Raw genomic sequence first — 16804 nt, 5'->3', positions numbered from 1 at the left:
AATTACTTTTGAGGAGAAAGGTTTTCTTAGTGCAGTCCTTATTTGGCCTAGAAAAGGAATGTCTTTGCCCTGGGGCCTATGGCTGAGTAACATGTTTTCACAAGCCTCCTGGAGCACAGCACTGATGAGAAAATAAAATGAAGCAACTTGAAACATACTGTCAATGATGTTTCTTTTGATCAAAGGAAGAAAGCAGAGATGAGAAAACTGATACTGGTGTATTATTATTCTTCTGAATAATATAGACTACTCAATATGAAGTGATGCAACAACAAAAAAAAGGAAATGTTATTTTGCAGTGATGAATTTCACAGTAGTATTCTTCTCCTGCCCTACCCTTCTGCTCATCGCACTCACATATGCATTGTCCAAGTATTTGGCCTAGTTTAGCCATATATAACACACACACACATATTATTAACATTTTAATAACAATTAAAAAGGGCAGTTGAAGCCGTTCCAGCTAGGGGTGCCACACCTTTCCACTCAGTTGTGAGAGCAGATCCAAGCAACCCGGTAGCTCCCATAGTGTACCTTGAACCCGGGAATGCAGAAGAAGGAACCATGGTTGGTAAAGCTATTGAGGTGCCACCAAGAGGACCTGATGGCTTTCCCAGTGGGAAAGGGAGTCAGCCAGTCGTGGGCTAGGGCATCCTTGCCCAGTGGGCTGTCTTGCAACTCTCCCAAGAACCACAGGGAGCAATGCGCCATGTCCCATGAGGTGAAGAGATCCACCTGAGCCTTCCTGAACAACTTCCACACCAACTGAATCACCTCGGGATGCAGTCTCCACCATCCTGGGTGTATGATGTAACAGGAGAGGGTGTCCGCCACGTGTGCCGCTCTGAGAGACAAGCCTCAGGTAAGCCAATGTCCACAGACCCTGGGCAACCCTCAGGAGCTTATAAAGTGATTCACATGATACACCGCCAACATGTTGTCCGAGCGTACCAAGACATGACTCCTTTCGAGTATGGGAAGAAAATGTCTCAGGGAAAACCATATTGTCCACAGCTCCAGCGTGTTAATGTGGCTCCAGGCCTGCCAGTCGACCAGAATCCCTGGACTGCCTTGTGATTACATACTGCCCCCCAGCCAGTGGGGTACGTGTCCGTAGTAATAACTTCCCTGCAGGAGGGGATGCATCCCAACCTGACACCTGACTGGAATTAGGTGATTGAGGTCCATATGCTCAGGGCAGAAACACATTCTCTCAAAATGTGGACAAGTGAATGCCTGTGACGTACTGCGTCCAGCCTTAACCTGGTGATCCACATCACAACCTGGGAGGCTGCCATAAGCAGTCCCTGCAGCTGCAAGAGATCCAAAAACTGGACCTTGCATCCTAGTTTCAAGCGGCAGATTGCGCAGAATATGGCTCGAGCACAAGCCTGGGAGAGGGATGCTCTCATAAGGTGTGAGTCCAGTACTATTCCCAGAAAGGTGATGGTTTGGGTTGGGATAAGCATACACTAGCCCCGATTCACAGTGAACCCCAGTACTTGCGTGTGCTGCAGCAACTGGAGAGTGTCTGTGTGCATGCTGTTTTGTTGGGGCACACATGAGCCAGTCGTTAAGGTAAGGCAGAACTCTTAAGCCCTTGAGAGTTCAGCTGCTCTGGACATGGAAGATAGCATGCGAGCCGTATCTGTCGGACGGCATGCTCTTTCACTATGAAAGGCACCCTGAAATACTGACATGGGGCACTGCAAGTCCGTCAGCCTCCAAGTGCTTAAACAGTGCGTTGGAGTCCAAGCATTTAGCCGCTGGAGTATCTAGGTACAGCCTAACCAGGGCTAGCTTCAATGTCTTTTCCACCAAAGACCTGCGTGAAAACACCACAGGGGTATTGCCGTCCTCTTTAGCTCTGCACGAAGAGAAAGAGCGAGGCAGCAGTGGGTCTTGGTTCTTGGTCACTTGGAAAAACGAGAAAATCCAGGTCCCTGAGGCAGTACAGCATGATCTGAGCAGTTATATACTGCGTAGGATTCTCACGCTGTGTCACCTGAGTGACTATGTTGGTATAAGCTCTCGGTTGGTTGTGGCATGGCAGGGATACATCCACTTTTGGCACCGCACTGGCGCTTAGGATATATGAAACATAACTGGCTCCAGCCATCTCTGTAACCTTGGCAACAGTATGCAAAAGGGCTGTTCTGTGGAAATTTTCATTTTCCAGAATTGTGAAATTTCATTTGGGAAAAGTTAGGAAAATAAAAGATGAAGTAAGTAAAACATAAAAAGTAATAGATTATCTTAATTATATTATTGAATTAAATAATAAGACAAAAAAAAAGTTCATGTTGTCGAACACAATCAATGGATCCACATCTTTCAGTGGTGTACTTTAATCTCAATCATTGATATAAAACAGGTGACTCTGCTAATGTGTCTAAAGAATACCATACATATACACCTTTAGATTATTTATATAAAAAAAACGTTAAAAGAACATTCATGTAACTTTCCCCTTGAACGTTTCAGACTAACATTAAGAGAACTTTTATCAAGGTCAAGTAAAAGTTATGAAACGTTCATTCACGTCACTGAAAGAATGTTTGCTTCTAACATTAGGAAAACCCTTACATAACGTTAGCAAATCTGTGGGAACGTTCCCTGTTAGTTGGGAAACACCAGCAGCAACCCCCCAACACCTCGTTTTCAACCGAGCGGCTATAGGACACTCTGTGGAGCAGTTGTTTACTGGGCCTATTAAGTAATTTTTCATCGAAGGAGAGTTGCAGTTTAAAGAATATAATGCAATATAAAATAATCCTTTTAAAAATATATTTAGTTATTTCTTTGCTGTAGAAAATGTTTTGTGAATAATAGCTGTCTAGACTGGAATTAATGCATGAAATGCTCTTGGCACAGCACAGTTTTTATGTTGTGTTTGGTTAAGTATTAAAACCTTCACATTAGCCGTGTGTTTTTTCACACCGTGACGTGTGAGCTGTGTGTGAGGGAGCAGGGCTGAGGGAGCGGCTTTATCCGTTCAGGTGCACGGAGGTGTTGGAGGTGTGGGTTTACTCCGAAACCGCTAAATCCCGGCCGATTTACACTCAAACGAGGAAATTCCGTGGAGGTTATATTTTCAGAAAAACGATGACCAGCCGCTTTAGACCCGGATATTTCCGTCAGGAGGTGAACAAGACTGTGTGGGAAGTACCTGAACGTTACAGAGACTTGAAGCAGGTGGGGACGGGGGCTTACGGCACAGTTTGGTGAGTGGGCTTTATACTTCTGTAAGACGGACTCATGTAGCAGCAGCCGGACGCTGTACTAACTCTTCCTTTTCCTTCTTTCGTCTTAAAACTTCATCCTTGTTGTCGAGCCGTTGTAGGCTACGTGTTACAGCTGTCCAGGAACACGCTAGCTTCTCTGGCATGGCACTGTTCTTATTTCCTGTTTCTGAGGTCACACCAGCGATATTAAGCGCGGTCAGAAAAGAATATGGAGGGGAAAAGGAAATGCCAAAATGTTTAATTTAGAGAAAGCTCTCAGCGCTGCTGGAAAAACGAAAACCTGCTTCAGCGGTGAAGTTCGAATATAATGTACACAGCTCTGTTTCAGGCGTCAGTTTTTAAAACGAGTTATTGAATTTTAAACCCGTGTTTTAAAACAGTATAATACTAAACATCGTTGTTTTTGGACTGTGACATAATGCGAGCAGGAGGAGGTCAAACTGTAGTGAGACATGGAAAAAAACAGTAGCCTACATTAAATAATATATGAATCTTAAGAGCCCTGCTGGAGACTTTCCTTCAAAATATATTAAGATGTAGAAACTTTTTAAAAAAGCCTTAAGAGCGGTTTAATAGTGGAAAGGATCTATGTATATAATTATTTTTTTCATTTCAGACCACTTCATCAGCAAGTCAATTATTTATTCCTGCAAATGTTTTAAAAAGTCTTGGAACATTTCCTTTAAGAAAAATGGACTCTGGGAAGGCCTCACACTAGATTGTACAATATTGCTGGGAGGATTTGTTTGCAATGGGCCCCCAGAGTATTTGTGAGATAAGACAATGAAGTTGGGTTGTGACTTCAGGATGACCAGTTTATCCCCATAATACTGCTCCATTGCTCCAGAGAACACAGCTGCAGAGTGCAACATCTCAACCCCATTAGATTGGCGTTATTTTTCTGGGGAGGGTTTGTAGGTTGTGTGTGGACAGTCGAACAGTGTTAACTGTGGGTGGATACACTTAGCTGAATTCTGGATACATTAGATGTAAGGCATATTTGTATGTTTTCTAGGCCTTGTACATTCTGGCTCTTGGATGTCGTCCTTGGTGATAACATGAACATTATTTGGGTTTTCCGCTGTGTCAGTGTTTTACAAATAATGAGTTAAATGTGGGTTTTTTTAACATGTGAATCAGGAATTTACTATTTCAGTATTGATAATTACACTGATTTTTTTCTCTCCCACAATTGTATGTAAAATGTATCATTTAATGTCGTGTTCTTTCACTAGTTCGTCTCTGGACCGGAAAACCGGGACAAAAGTGGCCATCAAAAAGCTCCATCGTCCATTCCAGTCAGAACTTTTTGCCAAGCGGGCCTACAGAGAACTCAGACTACTCAAACACATGAAGCATGACAATGTAAATAGCACTAAATATTGTCTCATACTCAGCTTGCAGTTTCTGATATCTAAATGTCTATATAATTTAAATACTCAAATGTAAATAATATAATTCTGTGTGGACTGGTGTGAAATGTGCTATCACAGAGAAACTTACCATGTCAGAATTGTTCACAGTGGTGGTGATAGAAACTAGATATCTGAAAAAATGTATGCCCCTAAAACCTTGATACATTAGGCCTAAAGTTAGGCAAAACAAGCAGAAGGATGATATTTGTGTTTTAGACATTGTGACAAATCTTTAATGTGACTTGTTTAATTTGACCACCACTCTAGAGAACGTCTACAAAAAATGTACATAATGTCAAACCATTTTAAATGGTTCATTACATCTGAATGATTAATTTATGCATTAATTTTGAGGAACTGGAATGATATCTGCACAACAAAGATAAGTTTGTTTACAGTTGAGCAAATAACAAAATAATTTATAATAAAAAAAAATAATAATAATCACATCACATCCTGACATTTTATTATACATAATATCTTTACACTCATTGTCCTTTATCAGCTCCATTGACCTTTCAGGAGCACTTTGTAGTTCTACAATTACAGATTGTAGTCAATCTGTTTCTCTACATACGCTATATTGCCAAATGTCCAATCACTTCCATGGCCACAGTTGCATAAAACAAAGCACCTAGGCATGCAGACAAATGGCTTCTCCTCCAGCATGACTGCACAGACTCCTTACTTCAACCCAATAGAACACCTTTGGGATGAATTAGAGCGGAGACTGTGAGCCAGGTCTGAGTGTCTGACTTCACAAATGTGCTTCTGGAAGAATGTTCAAAAGGTCCGATAAACACACCCCTAAACCTTGTGAAAAGAATTCCCAGAAGAGAAGTCTTATAGCTGCATAGGGTGGGTTGACCTCATATTAAACCCTATGAATAAACAATAGAATTTTACTTAAGTCCATACACGTGCAAAGGCAGACAAGCGAATACATTTGTAAATATAGTTTACTTATCCCCATTTCGCTTTGCTCGCCAATGCTCAGGACCCCCACAGACCAGGTACATTGTGCATTGTGCTGGTATGAGTGGATCAGACACAGCAGTGCTGCTCCAGTTTTAAAAGCCCTCCATGTCACTGCTGGACTGAGAATGGTCCACCAACCAAAAATGTCCAGTCAACAGCATCCTTTGTCCACTGACAAAGGATTAGAAGATAACAAGCACAATCTGTGCAGCTACAGATTACCTACTCTATCTGATTTTTACATCTACAAGGTGGACCAACGAAGTCCATCTATTGCTCTGCATAATTTTTAACCTCCTACCAATTTGTTCTTCAACGCTCAGGACTATCACAGAGCAGGTATGATTTGGGTGGTTGATCATTCTCAGTGCTGCAGTGACACTGACGTCATGGTGTTTTTAACGTGTGTTGCACTGATATGAGTGGATCTGACACAGCAGGGCTGCTTGGGTTTTTGAAGATGCTGGACTGAGAATCCAGCCCGGACACAAACTCTGCAGTAACAGAGTTAAATACGCTCTCTGACTTATCTACAAGTTGGACCAGTGTTGCAGGTGTGTCTAACATAGTGGACAGTGAGGGGACATGATGTTTAAAAACATGAGCATTTATACGTGTTCAACACACATTAATACACCACCACAATGTCAGTGTCACTGCAGCACTGAGAATGATACACTATTCAAAGTATACCTCCTCTGTGGTGGTCCTTACAGTTAAAGAACAGACTGTGTGTGTAGAAATAAGGAGGTGGTCATAATGTTTTGGTTGATTGGTGTGTATTGTTATGCAAGTTAATCTGACAGCTATTAGCACCGATTTAACATATTTAAGCTTACCTCTTTTTGTTCTCTTGGGTGTAGGTTATTGGACTCCTAGATGTTTTTACTGCAGACCTATCGCTGGACAGATTCCAAGACTTGTAAGCTAATACTTACTTTATATGTTAATAATTGTTCTTGTTGCCTTGCTTGTCTTGTTCCTTTTAGTTTAATTTCACTCACACAAGGGGTAAAAACAGTATATGGTTTTACAAGACTTTTATTTATTTCTAATAAGTTAATATCTGATATTTTTACAGAAGTTTATATATAGAAATGCAAGTCTTTTATGCTTGCACTTTGGGCTAATGGGAGTTTAGCCATTCATACCTGTCTGTTTCAGTTACCTGGTGATGCCGTTTATGGGCACCGATCTTGGGAAACTGATGAAAATGGAGAAGCTTTCTGAGGACAGAATTAAGTATTTGGTGTACCAAATATTGAAAGGTCTAAAGGTATGTGTCTCATATTTTGTGCAAATACATTTGTTAAAGCAGACTGTAATGTAAATCCTCACTCTTTTTCACAGTATATCCATGCGGCTGGTATCATTCACAGGGTAAGACCTATATATTAATCCACTTTATATGTGTGAATTGAGAATGCTTTTTTGTCATTGCTCATTATTTAAACTCACAGGACCTCAAGCCAGGAAACCTAGCTGTCAATGAAGAATGCGAACTTAAGGTAAATATACCTGGATCATAAAGTATTTATTTTCATGGTGTGACCTATTTTTGGTTGTTAAATATTTTTGACCCCATCACTTTACTTCCCCTGCAGATTAATGTACAAATCTTGCCTGAGATACATATAAGAAGTGTTATCATATGCTAGATATATTTGCTGAATTTAGTGTCTAAACCTATATTTTTAGCTAGTGTACCCTACAAACTACAAATCTTTAGCCTGAATATAACAGACAATCAAGATCCTGTATAATTAAAATCATAAATGACATTTTCATTGTTCTCTGTCCTGGAGGTGAATCCATTCACAGGGGGCTTAAAGGAAGGGGGCTTGCATTTATCAAAATGATAGGCCTGTGTCAAACACAGAGACATTTTTAACACTCTTATGACCCATTACGACTCCCCTAAGACCACACCCAGTGGAGTTGTAACTGCCGGCTTAAGTCTCTTAAGTCTTAGAGAGATCTAGTTTAGGTATGATCTGCATTTAAGTATACAATCTAATTACATGTCCTGTCTCCAAGATCCTGGATTTTGGTCTGGCCAGGCAAGCAGATAGTGAGATGACCGGGTATGTAGTCACACGCTGGTACAGAGCTCCTGAGGTCATCCTCAGCTGGATGCACTACACACAGACTGGTGAGTCACTTAGCTGTGAAAATAATGTTTCCCCTTTGGCCTGAGAAACTGATCTGATGCTTTGGTTGATTAATGTGCAACACAGATGTCTTTGATGTCCTCTAACTCAATATGATAACAGTGTTAGGCTTAGGTTTTATTTTGTCTTATATTCTCATTAAGTTTTTGGTTCATTACTTGCTCATTGGTTCTGAATTAAAATCCTTCACTTGTGTAGCCTTTTGAAATTTGGACATGCGACAGTATCTTTAAAATCTTTTCTATTTTCTCTTTTTCCCCCCTCAGTTGACATCTGGTCTGTTGGATGTATCATGGCAGAAATGCTGATAGGGAAACCACTGTTCAAAGGAAATGACCGTATCCTACCATTTAAAATATCTTGCTCAGTTTTATGGTGATTAAGGCTCATTATTTTGTGTAGTGCTCAGTGATTTTCAACAGACAAATGATGCTGGATCACATATTTGTTATATCTTTTGACCCTTGACCTGGTTGCCTCAGACTTGGATCAGCTGACCGAAATTTTGAAGATCACAGGAACACCAACCCAAGACTTCATCTCCAAACTGCAATCTCAGGATGTGAGACACCTTTTGCTCCAATCACTAGCCCCATGCATGAAAACCTAACACGAGCTTAATTTAACAAGTACTTAAAGATGTTCTCTGTATAAATTACCTAGAAGAACCACTTTACTTCCATTGCTTCTTTATAAAAATTCTCCTTAAATTATATTTAATTTAATCTCATAAAGAATTTGACATGGGTGAAACATGTATTACCAAATGTACAACCAAGCCCTCAATTCATGTTTTTTTATTTGTAACAGTTTACCTTTTTACACCATTTTCTTAAACTTACTCCAATTTTACCAGGCTAAGAATTACATTCTTCGGATGCCCAAACTGAAAAAGAAAGCTCTTGAAACTTTGATACCAAACACCAATCCCCAAGGTAAAAGCATAGGAAAGTATAGGAATGCTGACATTTATTTTCTGTAATGTTTTGCATGAGCCAGACTCTAGTGTATGTTCTGTGATGACTGCAGGGATTGCTGTGCTTGAATCCATGCTGCTGCTGGACCCAGAAAGCAGGGTGACAGCAGCTGAAGGCATGGCCCTGGAATATTTTAGCGAGTACCGTGAGCCAGAGGAGGAGACTGAAGGTGCCCCCTATGACCACTCACTAGACAATGCTGAGCAGCCTCTGGACCAGTGGAAAAGTATGAAAAAGGGTTGTAGAAAAAAAAATAATGCTAATGTAGCTAACAACAAGTATACCAAGTTTATACCTGTCAAACTTGGGGCTTAGATTTGTGTTACTTAACCGGACTCATTTGCTCCGTGTAACTATTACTTAAAACACCTGACCCAGCTCATAAACTGATTATCCAGCTCATCATGAGCTGCATCACATAAGCTGGGGCAGTGGATAATTAAAACTATGCTGGGCAGTGGTTCCACGGGAACTGGTTTAAAAAAACACTGACCTAGATTATTACAGACAAACAAAAGGTTTTTTAAAACTTTAACATACATTCATTTGTTAATTTGCTAAATTTTGGTAAGTTTGTTTCACAAAATTCAGAAAACACTTAAGTAACTCTGGCTTTTGATTTGTTGCTTTATAATTTATTTATGTCCAAACCTGTGCATAGATTTTTATTTATTTATTATTATTGTCTGGGATTAAAGACATAATTTTCATTATTAGAGTTTCTCCAAACTAACGTTCATTCTTTTTTGAGAGAGTTTTTAAGATATTTGCTAGCTATTGTCCAGGTTTTTTTCAGAAGTTCCATGTTATATCTCATTCACCAGATCTTGCCCAATTGCCAACAGTTTATTCCTGTTAATAACTTTAGAATTCCGCTTATTTTTCTGACCCCCCCCCCCCCCCCCCCCCCCCCAATGCCTTTCATCACTTTTGACTTCACCTTCTTCATACAATTGGTTGGTTTTTATATCCAATCTCCTCCCAATAACTTTATTGCTTTTGGACTGAGTTATTTATGGTGGTCTCTGGTTGTATGAGAATCAGGTTGAAGTTGAGGGCACTGAATTTACTCAGGCCACATGTACAAAGTGATTATATTCTAATCCCCTTCTCTCCCCTCCTGTGTTTATGTACATTTCCCTCCCACTCTTTTTCTTTCAGAACACACATTTAGTGAGATTCTCTCTTTCAAGCCACTGCCACAGGGGCCAGAGCCAAAGGAGACATCACTCTGAGCAGATCTGCCGCTTCCACAAATTCAACCACATGTGCCTTAGCAACCTCTGTGCACTACTCTGGGTTTGTGTGTAAGGAATACTACTATATGTGCTCTATTTACTGTACATCTTCTCTTCTGCTTGCTCTCCCTTAAGACAAAACATTCCACAAATCCTCTTATCAAGATCATCCAAGTTATTTTATTCTCCAGGGAGTTGAGAATGATATCAACAAAGAATATTGGTACTGCCTGTCTTTAAAAGTTGCTGTATCTCCTGTAGAAATTAAGAATGCAGAAGACGTTATGCATAACCTATCCCTGTTAGTACTGGAAGACTGTGTCATAAAATGTGTATTTCATTGATTATATGTTTTTGTATACTTCTTTTTTTATTATTATTACCATAAAGCACCTAGTTTATATTTTTGACTTCTCACGGGGCTTCAAAATTCATTTCTAGTGACGGTTGTTAACCAAATATTTAGTATGTTTTAGGCCGGAATGTTTAATGACGTAAACAAGTACCTACTTAGTATTTTTTTAAAAACTGCTGTGTAACTATGACTTTAAAATTTGTTCATAAATTTTACAGATAAAAGTCGAACATTTTTTTTGTAGTCATGGATGTTGGTTTCTTCTCATTTATGATTAAACAGTAAGGTTCACGGGGATACAATTCATGACTATTTCTTTAGACAGCCAGCAGAGAGCAGCACTTGCTCAAACAAATTGCAAGAATGTAAAATGATGACAAGCCAACGTTTTTCAATAAGCTCACCCCCACACAAGTAGGAGTTAACGTAATGTAATTGTGGTTTAACAGCTAAACGAAAATGCACGTGGTTCATCTTTCAAATTTCTCTTTATCATATTTATACATTTTGGTTTGATCACAATGGATGACCACTTTGACAAAAAAATTCTAATGAATCACTGATCATACTTCAGCAAGAAGTCCAAGTATGATGGCTTTTCTCCTATTTCTGCTCAGCTGAGCATGCACTTGGTATTTCTGTAAATCATGCGTTTGCTCTGCATACTTTGTTAGGCCTAATTTACCCTTGTTCAGTTGTCTGCCCACTACCCATTATCTGGGTGGTGGAACATTACAGCGCTGCTATTGCACAGACATTGTAGTGTTATGTTGTGCTGACACAAGTGGATCAGACACAGCAGTTTTTAACACCACTTTGTCTGTGCTAGACTAAGAAATACCTGTCAAACATAAGTGTCGTGGTCACTGATGAAGGACTAGAGGATGATTAACACAAATTGTGCAACAATAAATCAGCTACTGTCTCAGACTTAAATAAAAAAAAATAATAAATAAAAAGGCAGGTGTGTCTGGTCGCTGAATTCTCCTTGGGGGTCCTGGACATCGAAGAACAGGGTGAAGGGGCCATTGAAAAGTACACAGAGCAACAGATAGAATACTGCCTGTAACTGTAGAACAAAAAGTGCCTCTATGTGGTCAGCAGAGCTAATAAAAATAGACAATCTAGAATAGTGTGTGTGTGTAAGACATTTTCATTTGGTTTTTATTTTTAACTCACATTTACCCATCTGGGCATCACAGTGGTGCAAGTGGCGCTGTCACATAGCTCCAGTGTCCTGGTGTTGTGGGTTCAGTCCCCGCTTTGAGTCACTGTGTGTAAGGAGTTTGGTCTGTTCTCCCCAAGTCTGCCGAGTCAGGAATTCTTGAGCAGTACACGCTAGTTCTCCAGAACTGGGATTGAGAAACACTGGTGGGTGTTTTGCATCCTGTCGCAAATCTGAACATCTGTAATAGGTGTCCAAATTTGAGCAGTAGGACAACAGATTGCTTGGCTCCAGCTGAGTGCCCCCCCCCCCCCCCCCCCTTCTCCAACACACTGTGTGCATGTGTCTTTTTTTTTAACCCCTGTTTGGGAGATCTGTGAAGTTCATATGCATGTCAAAGAGCGTTCTGGCCAGAGGGGTACATGGTGAGGAAAAACACATTTGTCAGTTCGACAGCAGACTGTAAGTTTAGTCTTACACTCCTCATCCTCCCTCCGCAGCCCCCTGCCAATTTGTTTGTCTGTTGAATTTCATCAGGGAAATAGTTCACCGAGTTAACTGGCAGAGCTTACACTGGCTTCTGAGCCTGTCCACTCCCCCGCACTGTAAGAGTAAGTAGGAGATGATACTGTGCTTGCAACACAGATGTGTAGAAATGGAAAGTAAATGTGCAAATACTAAATAAATATAAACAAATACTAATAAATATACTGTTTCACAGTCAACTTGAAGCACAAATTCATATTCCTTACTAAGGAAATGAAATGTGTTATAGCAATGTGGGTAACACCACTGCTTTTCGCTAGGCAGACTGGGGTTTGATTCCCCACCCAAGCAACCGAGGGGCTTCCCTACCCTCCAAAAGATACATAGTGCTGTTTCTGCTGTGCTGACCCAAGATTAGCCAAAACAGAGACTCTATTCTCTTTTTTACAGCTCAGTGTATCATCACAATGATTTTGAAGCTGTTATTTTAAGGTAAAAAATATTACATAGTGTTCCTTTAAATCAGTGCCAAAGGAGTATCACTTTGAATTCTCTAAAGACCCTGTTTGTAAGTGAAACATGCAAAGTGTGCAGAACCTTTTTAAAGTTTAATGAACCTTAATCAAATGGTTCTCCAATGATTAAAGGTTTCACTTACAGTTATATATACACTTACAGCACCAGTAGATTGACCAGAGGAGGATGGGTCACCCCTTGTGAGCCTTGGTTGCTCCCAAGGTTTCTTCCTCAGCTGGGGGAGTTTTTCCTTGCCACTGTCGCCCCTGGCTTGCTCACTTGAGGGTTTACATTTGTTTTTACATTTCATGTCAAATCTTTGTCTTACTGGAATTCTGTGAAGCTGCTTTGTGACAACATCAGTTGTGAAAAGCGCTATATAAATAAATTTGATTTGATTTGATTTGATATTTATGTCAGTAGCCAATTTGGAACTTTTATTTTTAAGAGTGTGTTGAATTGAGCTATTGAGAGGTCCTAAATGTGCATGAGAATAAGAAAAGAGAAAAAGTGCTAAGAATAATCCACCATCCAAATAATATCTGTATTGTGGTGGTCCTATTATTCCTGACCATTCAAGTACAAGTTAACGGCATGTCCAGTAATGTATGCAGAGCAACAGGTGGCCTACAAGGTGTAATTTTAGAACAAGAAAGTGCAACCTATATTATCAATGGAGCTGAATAAATTGACACTGAGTATAGAAAACATCTGATATTTATTTAATTCACAAATTTAAATAATTTAGCTAAATCTCTGGGAACAGCCATAATATCATGACCACCTGCCCACTTCTATACATTGTCTATTCTCCCAGTTCCACTATTCTACAATCAAAGGCTATATTACCACTGTTGCTCTGCATACTTATTATTATTTTTTGCCCCTTTTCACCCTGTTCAGTGCTCAGGATTGAGATCAGGTATGAGTTAGGCTCAGGATCATTCTCAGAACTACAGATGCTGATTGTTGGCTGTATGTTAGTGTGTGTTGTGTTAGCACGAGTGGATCAGACACAGCAGTTATGTAGAACCAAAGAGGTGGTCATAATTCTATGGCTGATCTGTATATACAAACATTGCTTGGAATAATCAACATATCTCCTGAATATGCAGAAATCTGAATAAATGTGAGAGTTGAATGCACTGTGTGGTGGATGTGTTACTTCAAAACAGAATGCATAAGAAATGCTAAGTGAGCACTATTTCCAGTTCTAAATAAACTCCTGCAGTTTTCCAGATGTGTGGCTTTATCGTGGCGAGGTCTTCACAGAGAACACAGTGTTCTGTGGTCAGACTGCATTAAGCTACTCTTTTTTTTCCAACATCTGCATGAAGACCGTGGTCTTTGCAGAAGTCATGCAAAGGGAGATAATAAATCGTTCGTAGTTTGATTATGTGTTTACATTTTCTGCATAGTTTCAGTGGCTCAATCTAATGAAAGGAGATTTTACTTTGTTATTTTTGTTCTGCAACCATGAACCCGACCAAGCATTCCACACTGTTGGTGTAGCTTAGATTTGTTGCTCACTGGAGTCCTGGGGCTCCCAGGGTCCATGATAATATATTTGCTGCTGTATTTTCATTTTTAGCTTTTATTTATTTATTTATTTTTGCATTTATTGAAAACACCAGTTATGCTTTACACTGTGTAAACAGACCAGTAGATTTAGTGAAATATTCAAGAACTCACTGGTTTATTCCCTAGTGATGCCTCAGTCACCTGAGGAGTCTGAATGGTCTCAACTGGCCTCACTGTCTCACAGTTGGTAGGATGACCTAGCACAGTGCTAGCAGATCTGTACAATTTGCATTCTCCTCCAAGTGCTTTGAGCTGTCCAGGTGGGTTGAGTTTGCTGCAGTTTGATAAGAAGTGGTAGTTGGATTAATATGTTTCATAGGAAGTGTGCCTGCCCTTACTACTCCAGGTTGGTGGAGTTGTGTGTGATTGGTGGAGTTTTAGCTAACGGCTGGAAGTGGTGTGTGGCAAGCAAGTAGGACACAAGATGCAGGAGCTGTCTGGCCTTCTTTAGGGGAACTGGAGGAGACTGGAGGGTCACCTGTTCAATCCCTATGATGGCCAGCGGGTAAAAAGACACCTACCCCCGACACTGCTCCCCAGGTGCAGAGGTGGTTGGCAGCCACTTCTCTGGTTGTGTATGTGTTCACTGCATTTAGTGCGTGTGAAGAATTGCCCACTAGTGTGTTCACAACCAGAGATGGGTTAAATGCAGGGAATCAATTTCCCTAAGGGTACAACTACTACTACTACTCTAATACTACTACTCTACTACTACAACTACTACTTTTCATAGAAACTCAAAATGAACAGCATTTAAGCTCTCCAAAAAAAAATACACGGTTCGTAAATACTCGCTCCCATCCCCTCTCTCTCTTCAGCTCTCCCAACCCTTTATACCCAATAGTGCATCTTATGTGTTTCTGATTGAGAGCTCATGTGTAGTTACTCACAGCTGAAGCGATTAAGGGGAATCAAGTGGTTGCAGTCCTACCTCAGTCTGTGTTGTACGGGGCTTGGCGCTGTGCTGTGAATTACGGAGGGGGTAATTATACAGGAGATAGAAAAACACCAGTTTTTCAATCTCCTGTACAATTACTGTTTCGCTGCAGGGTCTGCTGGGATGACAATACACGTTTATCAATTGTAAACAATAGGAGAACTATACCGGATGTTTCCACATCTTTGGCTCATTCTATAAGGCATACCATAAAATGTTTAGGAACATCCCATTATTTTTTTTTGTGTGTCCCACATCATTGTCATTTGCTGTAAATATACAGTGTCTGTGTCTCCAGTGTTTTCACCCTAACCAGTGCTGACCTATACACTTTTTATATTCCCATCCTCCCTCTGCATGTCTTTCTCTGTGTTTACTTTCTCTCGTTCTCCCCCTTCAGAAGCACAAGGAGCTACACGTGCCAGCAGACTCTTTAGTGGATCTGGAGGAGTCCCCAGACTTAGCAGACAGCTCCAGAGGAAATTCCACAGGCTCACATGTTCCTGGTAAAGGCCCCAATGTGGATCAGGGAGCTGGGATCCCTCCAGCCCCTCGGCAGGGGCAGCTGAAGGGGGAAGGCAATAGTTCCAGGACCACAGAAAGCTCCTCTCCTAGCTGTAGGCAAACCCTGGTTAGAGAGGCATTTTAAGTACCATGGCTGGAAAAATAAATGTGTTCCCGAAAGTTTAAAGTTCCACTCACTTTTAAAAATAATTCACAGTCGTCAAACACAAGATCATTTAGCCCTTGTCCCCCACTTCTCCAAGGTGTGTCATCTCAAAAGTATGAATTTAATTTGAATGTGATAGTAAAGTAAAATAGTTTTCCTTTACCTCACGTGGGTTTCACCAGGAACCACATTTAATGCCTCATTTAACGTCCAAATTTATTGTCTAGTCTGCACATTTAGAGAAATATTCCATTCCTCATATTATATACGTTTTAGTTGTATCCACAACAATTTCCCTATGCAGGGTTCACAGTAGCATAAAGGTGGATTAAGTTTGTGCAAAGTCATCTGCTCTGTATTGACTCTGGAGGGCACTTCGAGACTCCAGTTCTCTGGCCTCAACACAAACATCACCCCACCTTCCCCGAGCAGCAGGCTGTACCTGACTGTGGGCTCTCCACCCTGCTTCAGAGCATACGTGTGAACCGTTAGGGGCTTTCCACACCATTAAACACTGGAAGTCCAATGAAGTGGTTTCCTGGCTAGGTTTATCATTTTAACAAAGGACTTTAAGCATGGTTTTATGAACAGAATGTTCTGGATGTAAGTGGTGTAACACGAGCAAAACAACAACCCCCTCCTTGTGAAGTATTTTGAGAACTCTTAGCTTTCTTTAGCAATTCTCCAGGAAAATGTGGTCTACAGTCAGTTCATGAAGAAGCTGTAAATCCAAGCAGCTTTTTATTAGACAGGCATTAGATTTACTTGATTACAAAAATGTTTCGAATGTATTTCAAACCAGCAACAGCAGTAACTGATTATAGAAATGGTGATGGAGGAGATGGGAATAATGATGTTTTATGGTGCGCAATGGCATGGCTGTATTATTATTTGGCTGTGATGGTGAGGAACCTGATTATGATGGTGGTGGAGGTGGTGAAGATGGAGATAATGACATTGATTATGTGTATAATACTAATCATTGAGGGGATGATAATGGTGATGATGATGTTGCAGAAGATGGTATTGTTGGTAAAAATTGTCATAAATGAGAAAATCATTTTATGGTG

At 40.4% G+C, this 16804-nt stretch overlaps 1 protein-coding gene across 2 annotated transcripts; it reads left to right on the top strand.

Moving 5' to 3' along the window:
• Positions 1-2928: 2928 nt before the first annotated feature.
• Positions 2929-11535, top strand: mapk12a (mitogen-activated protein kinase 12a). Of its 2 annotated transcripts, none has more exons than XM_066684738.1 (12): positions 2929-3224; positions 4481-4610; positions 6502-6560; positions 6803-6914; positions 6989-7018; positions 7099-7146; positions 7676-7790; positions 8076-8147; positions 8292-8371; positions 8666-8744; positions 8839-9012; positions 9948-11531. In XM_066684738.1, exons 1-12 carry the CDS (start codon positions 3106-3108, stop codon positions 10019-10021), a joined length of 1092 nt encoding a protein of 363 aa, XP_066540835.1. In that variant the 5' UTR covers positions 2929-3105; the 3' UTR covers positions 10022-11531. The 2 variants fall into 2 exon arrangements, with proteins under 2 accessions (XP_066540835.1, XP_066540836.1); XM_066684739.1 differs by lacking the exon at positions 2929-3224 and adding an exon at positions 3401-3536 and having other exon boundaries at positions 9948-11535.
• Positions 11536-16804: the final 5269 nt, after the last annotated feature.

Source organism: Hoplias malabaricus, chromosome 11 (genome assembly GCF_029633855.1).
Source record: "Hoplias malabaricus isolate fHopMal1 chromosome 11, fHopMal1.hap1, whole genome shotgun sequence".
NCBI lineage: Eukaryota > Metazoa > Chordata > Actinopteri > Characiformes > Erythrinidae > Hoplias > Hoplias malabaricus.
Note: the sequence above shows the minus strand (reverse complement) of the source record. Positions and strands in the feature narration are given on the sequence as shown.

Bases quoted from the DNA above. Each gene is read 5' to 3' on its own strand.
- mapk12a (XM_066684738.1), top strand. From the start codon at position 3,106: ATGACCAGCCGCTTTAGACCCGGATATTTCCGTCAGGAGGTGAACAAG. The intron at 7,019-7,098 runs GTAAGACCTATA...TTAAACTCACAG, and splicing joins CGGCTGGTATCATTCACAGG to GACCTCAAGCCAGGAAACCT. The intron at 9,013-9,947 runs GTATGAAAAAGG...TTTTTCTTTCAG, and splicing joins GCCTCTGGACCAGTGGAAAA to AACACACATTTAGTGAGATT.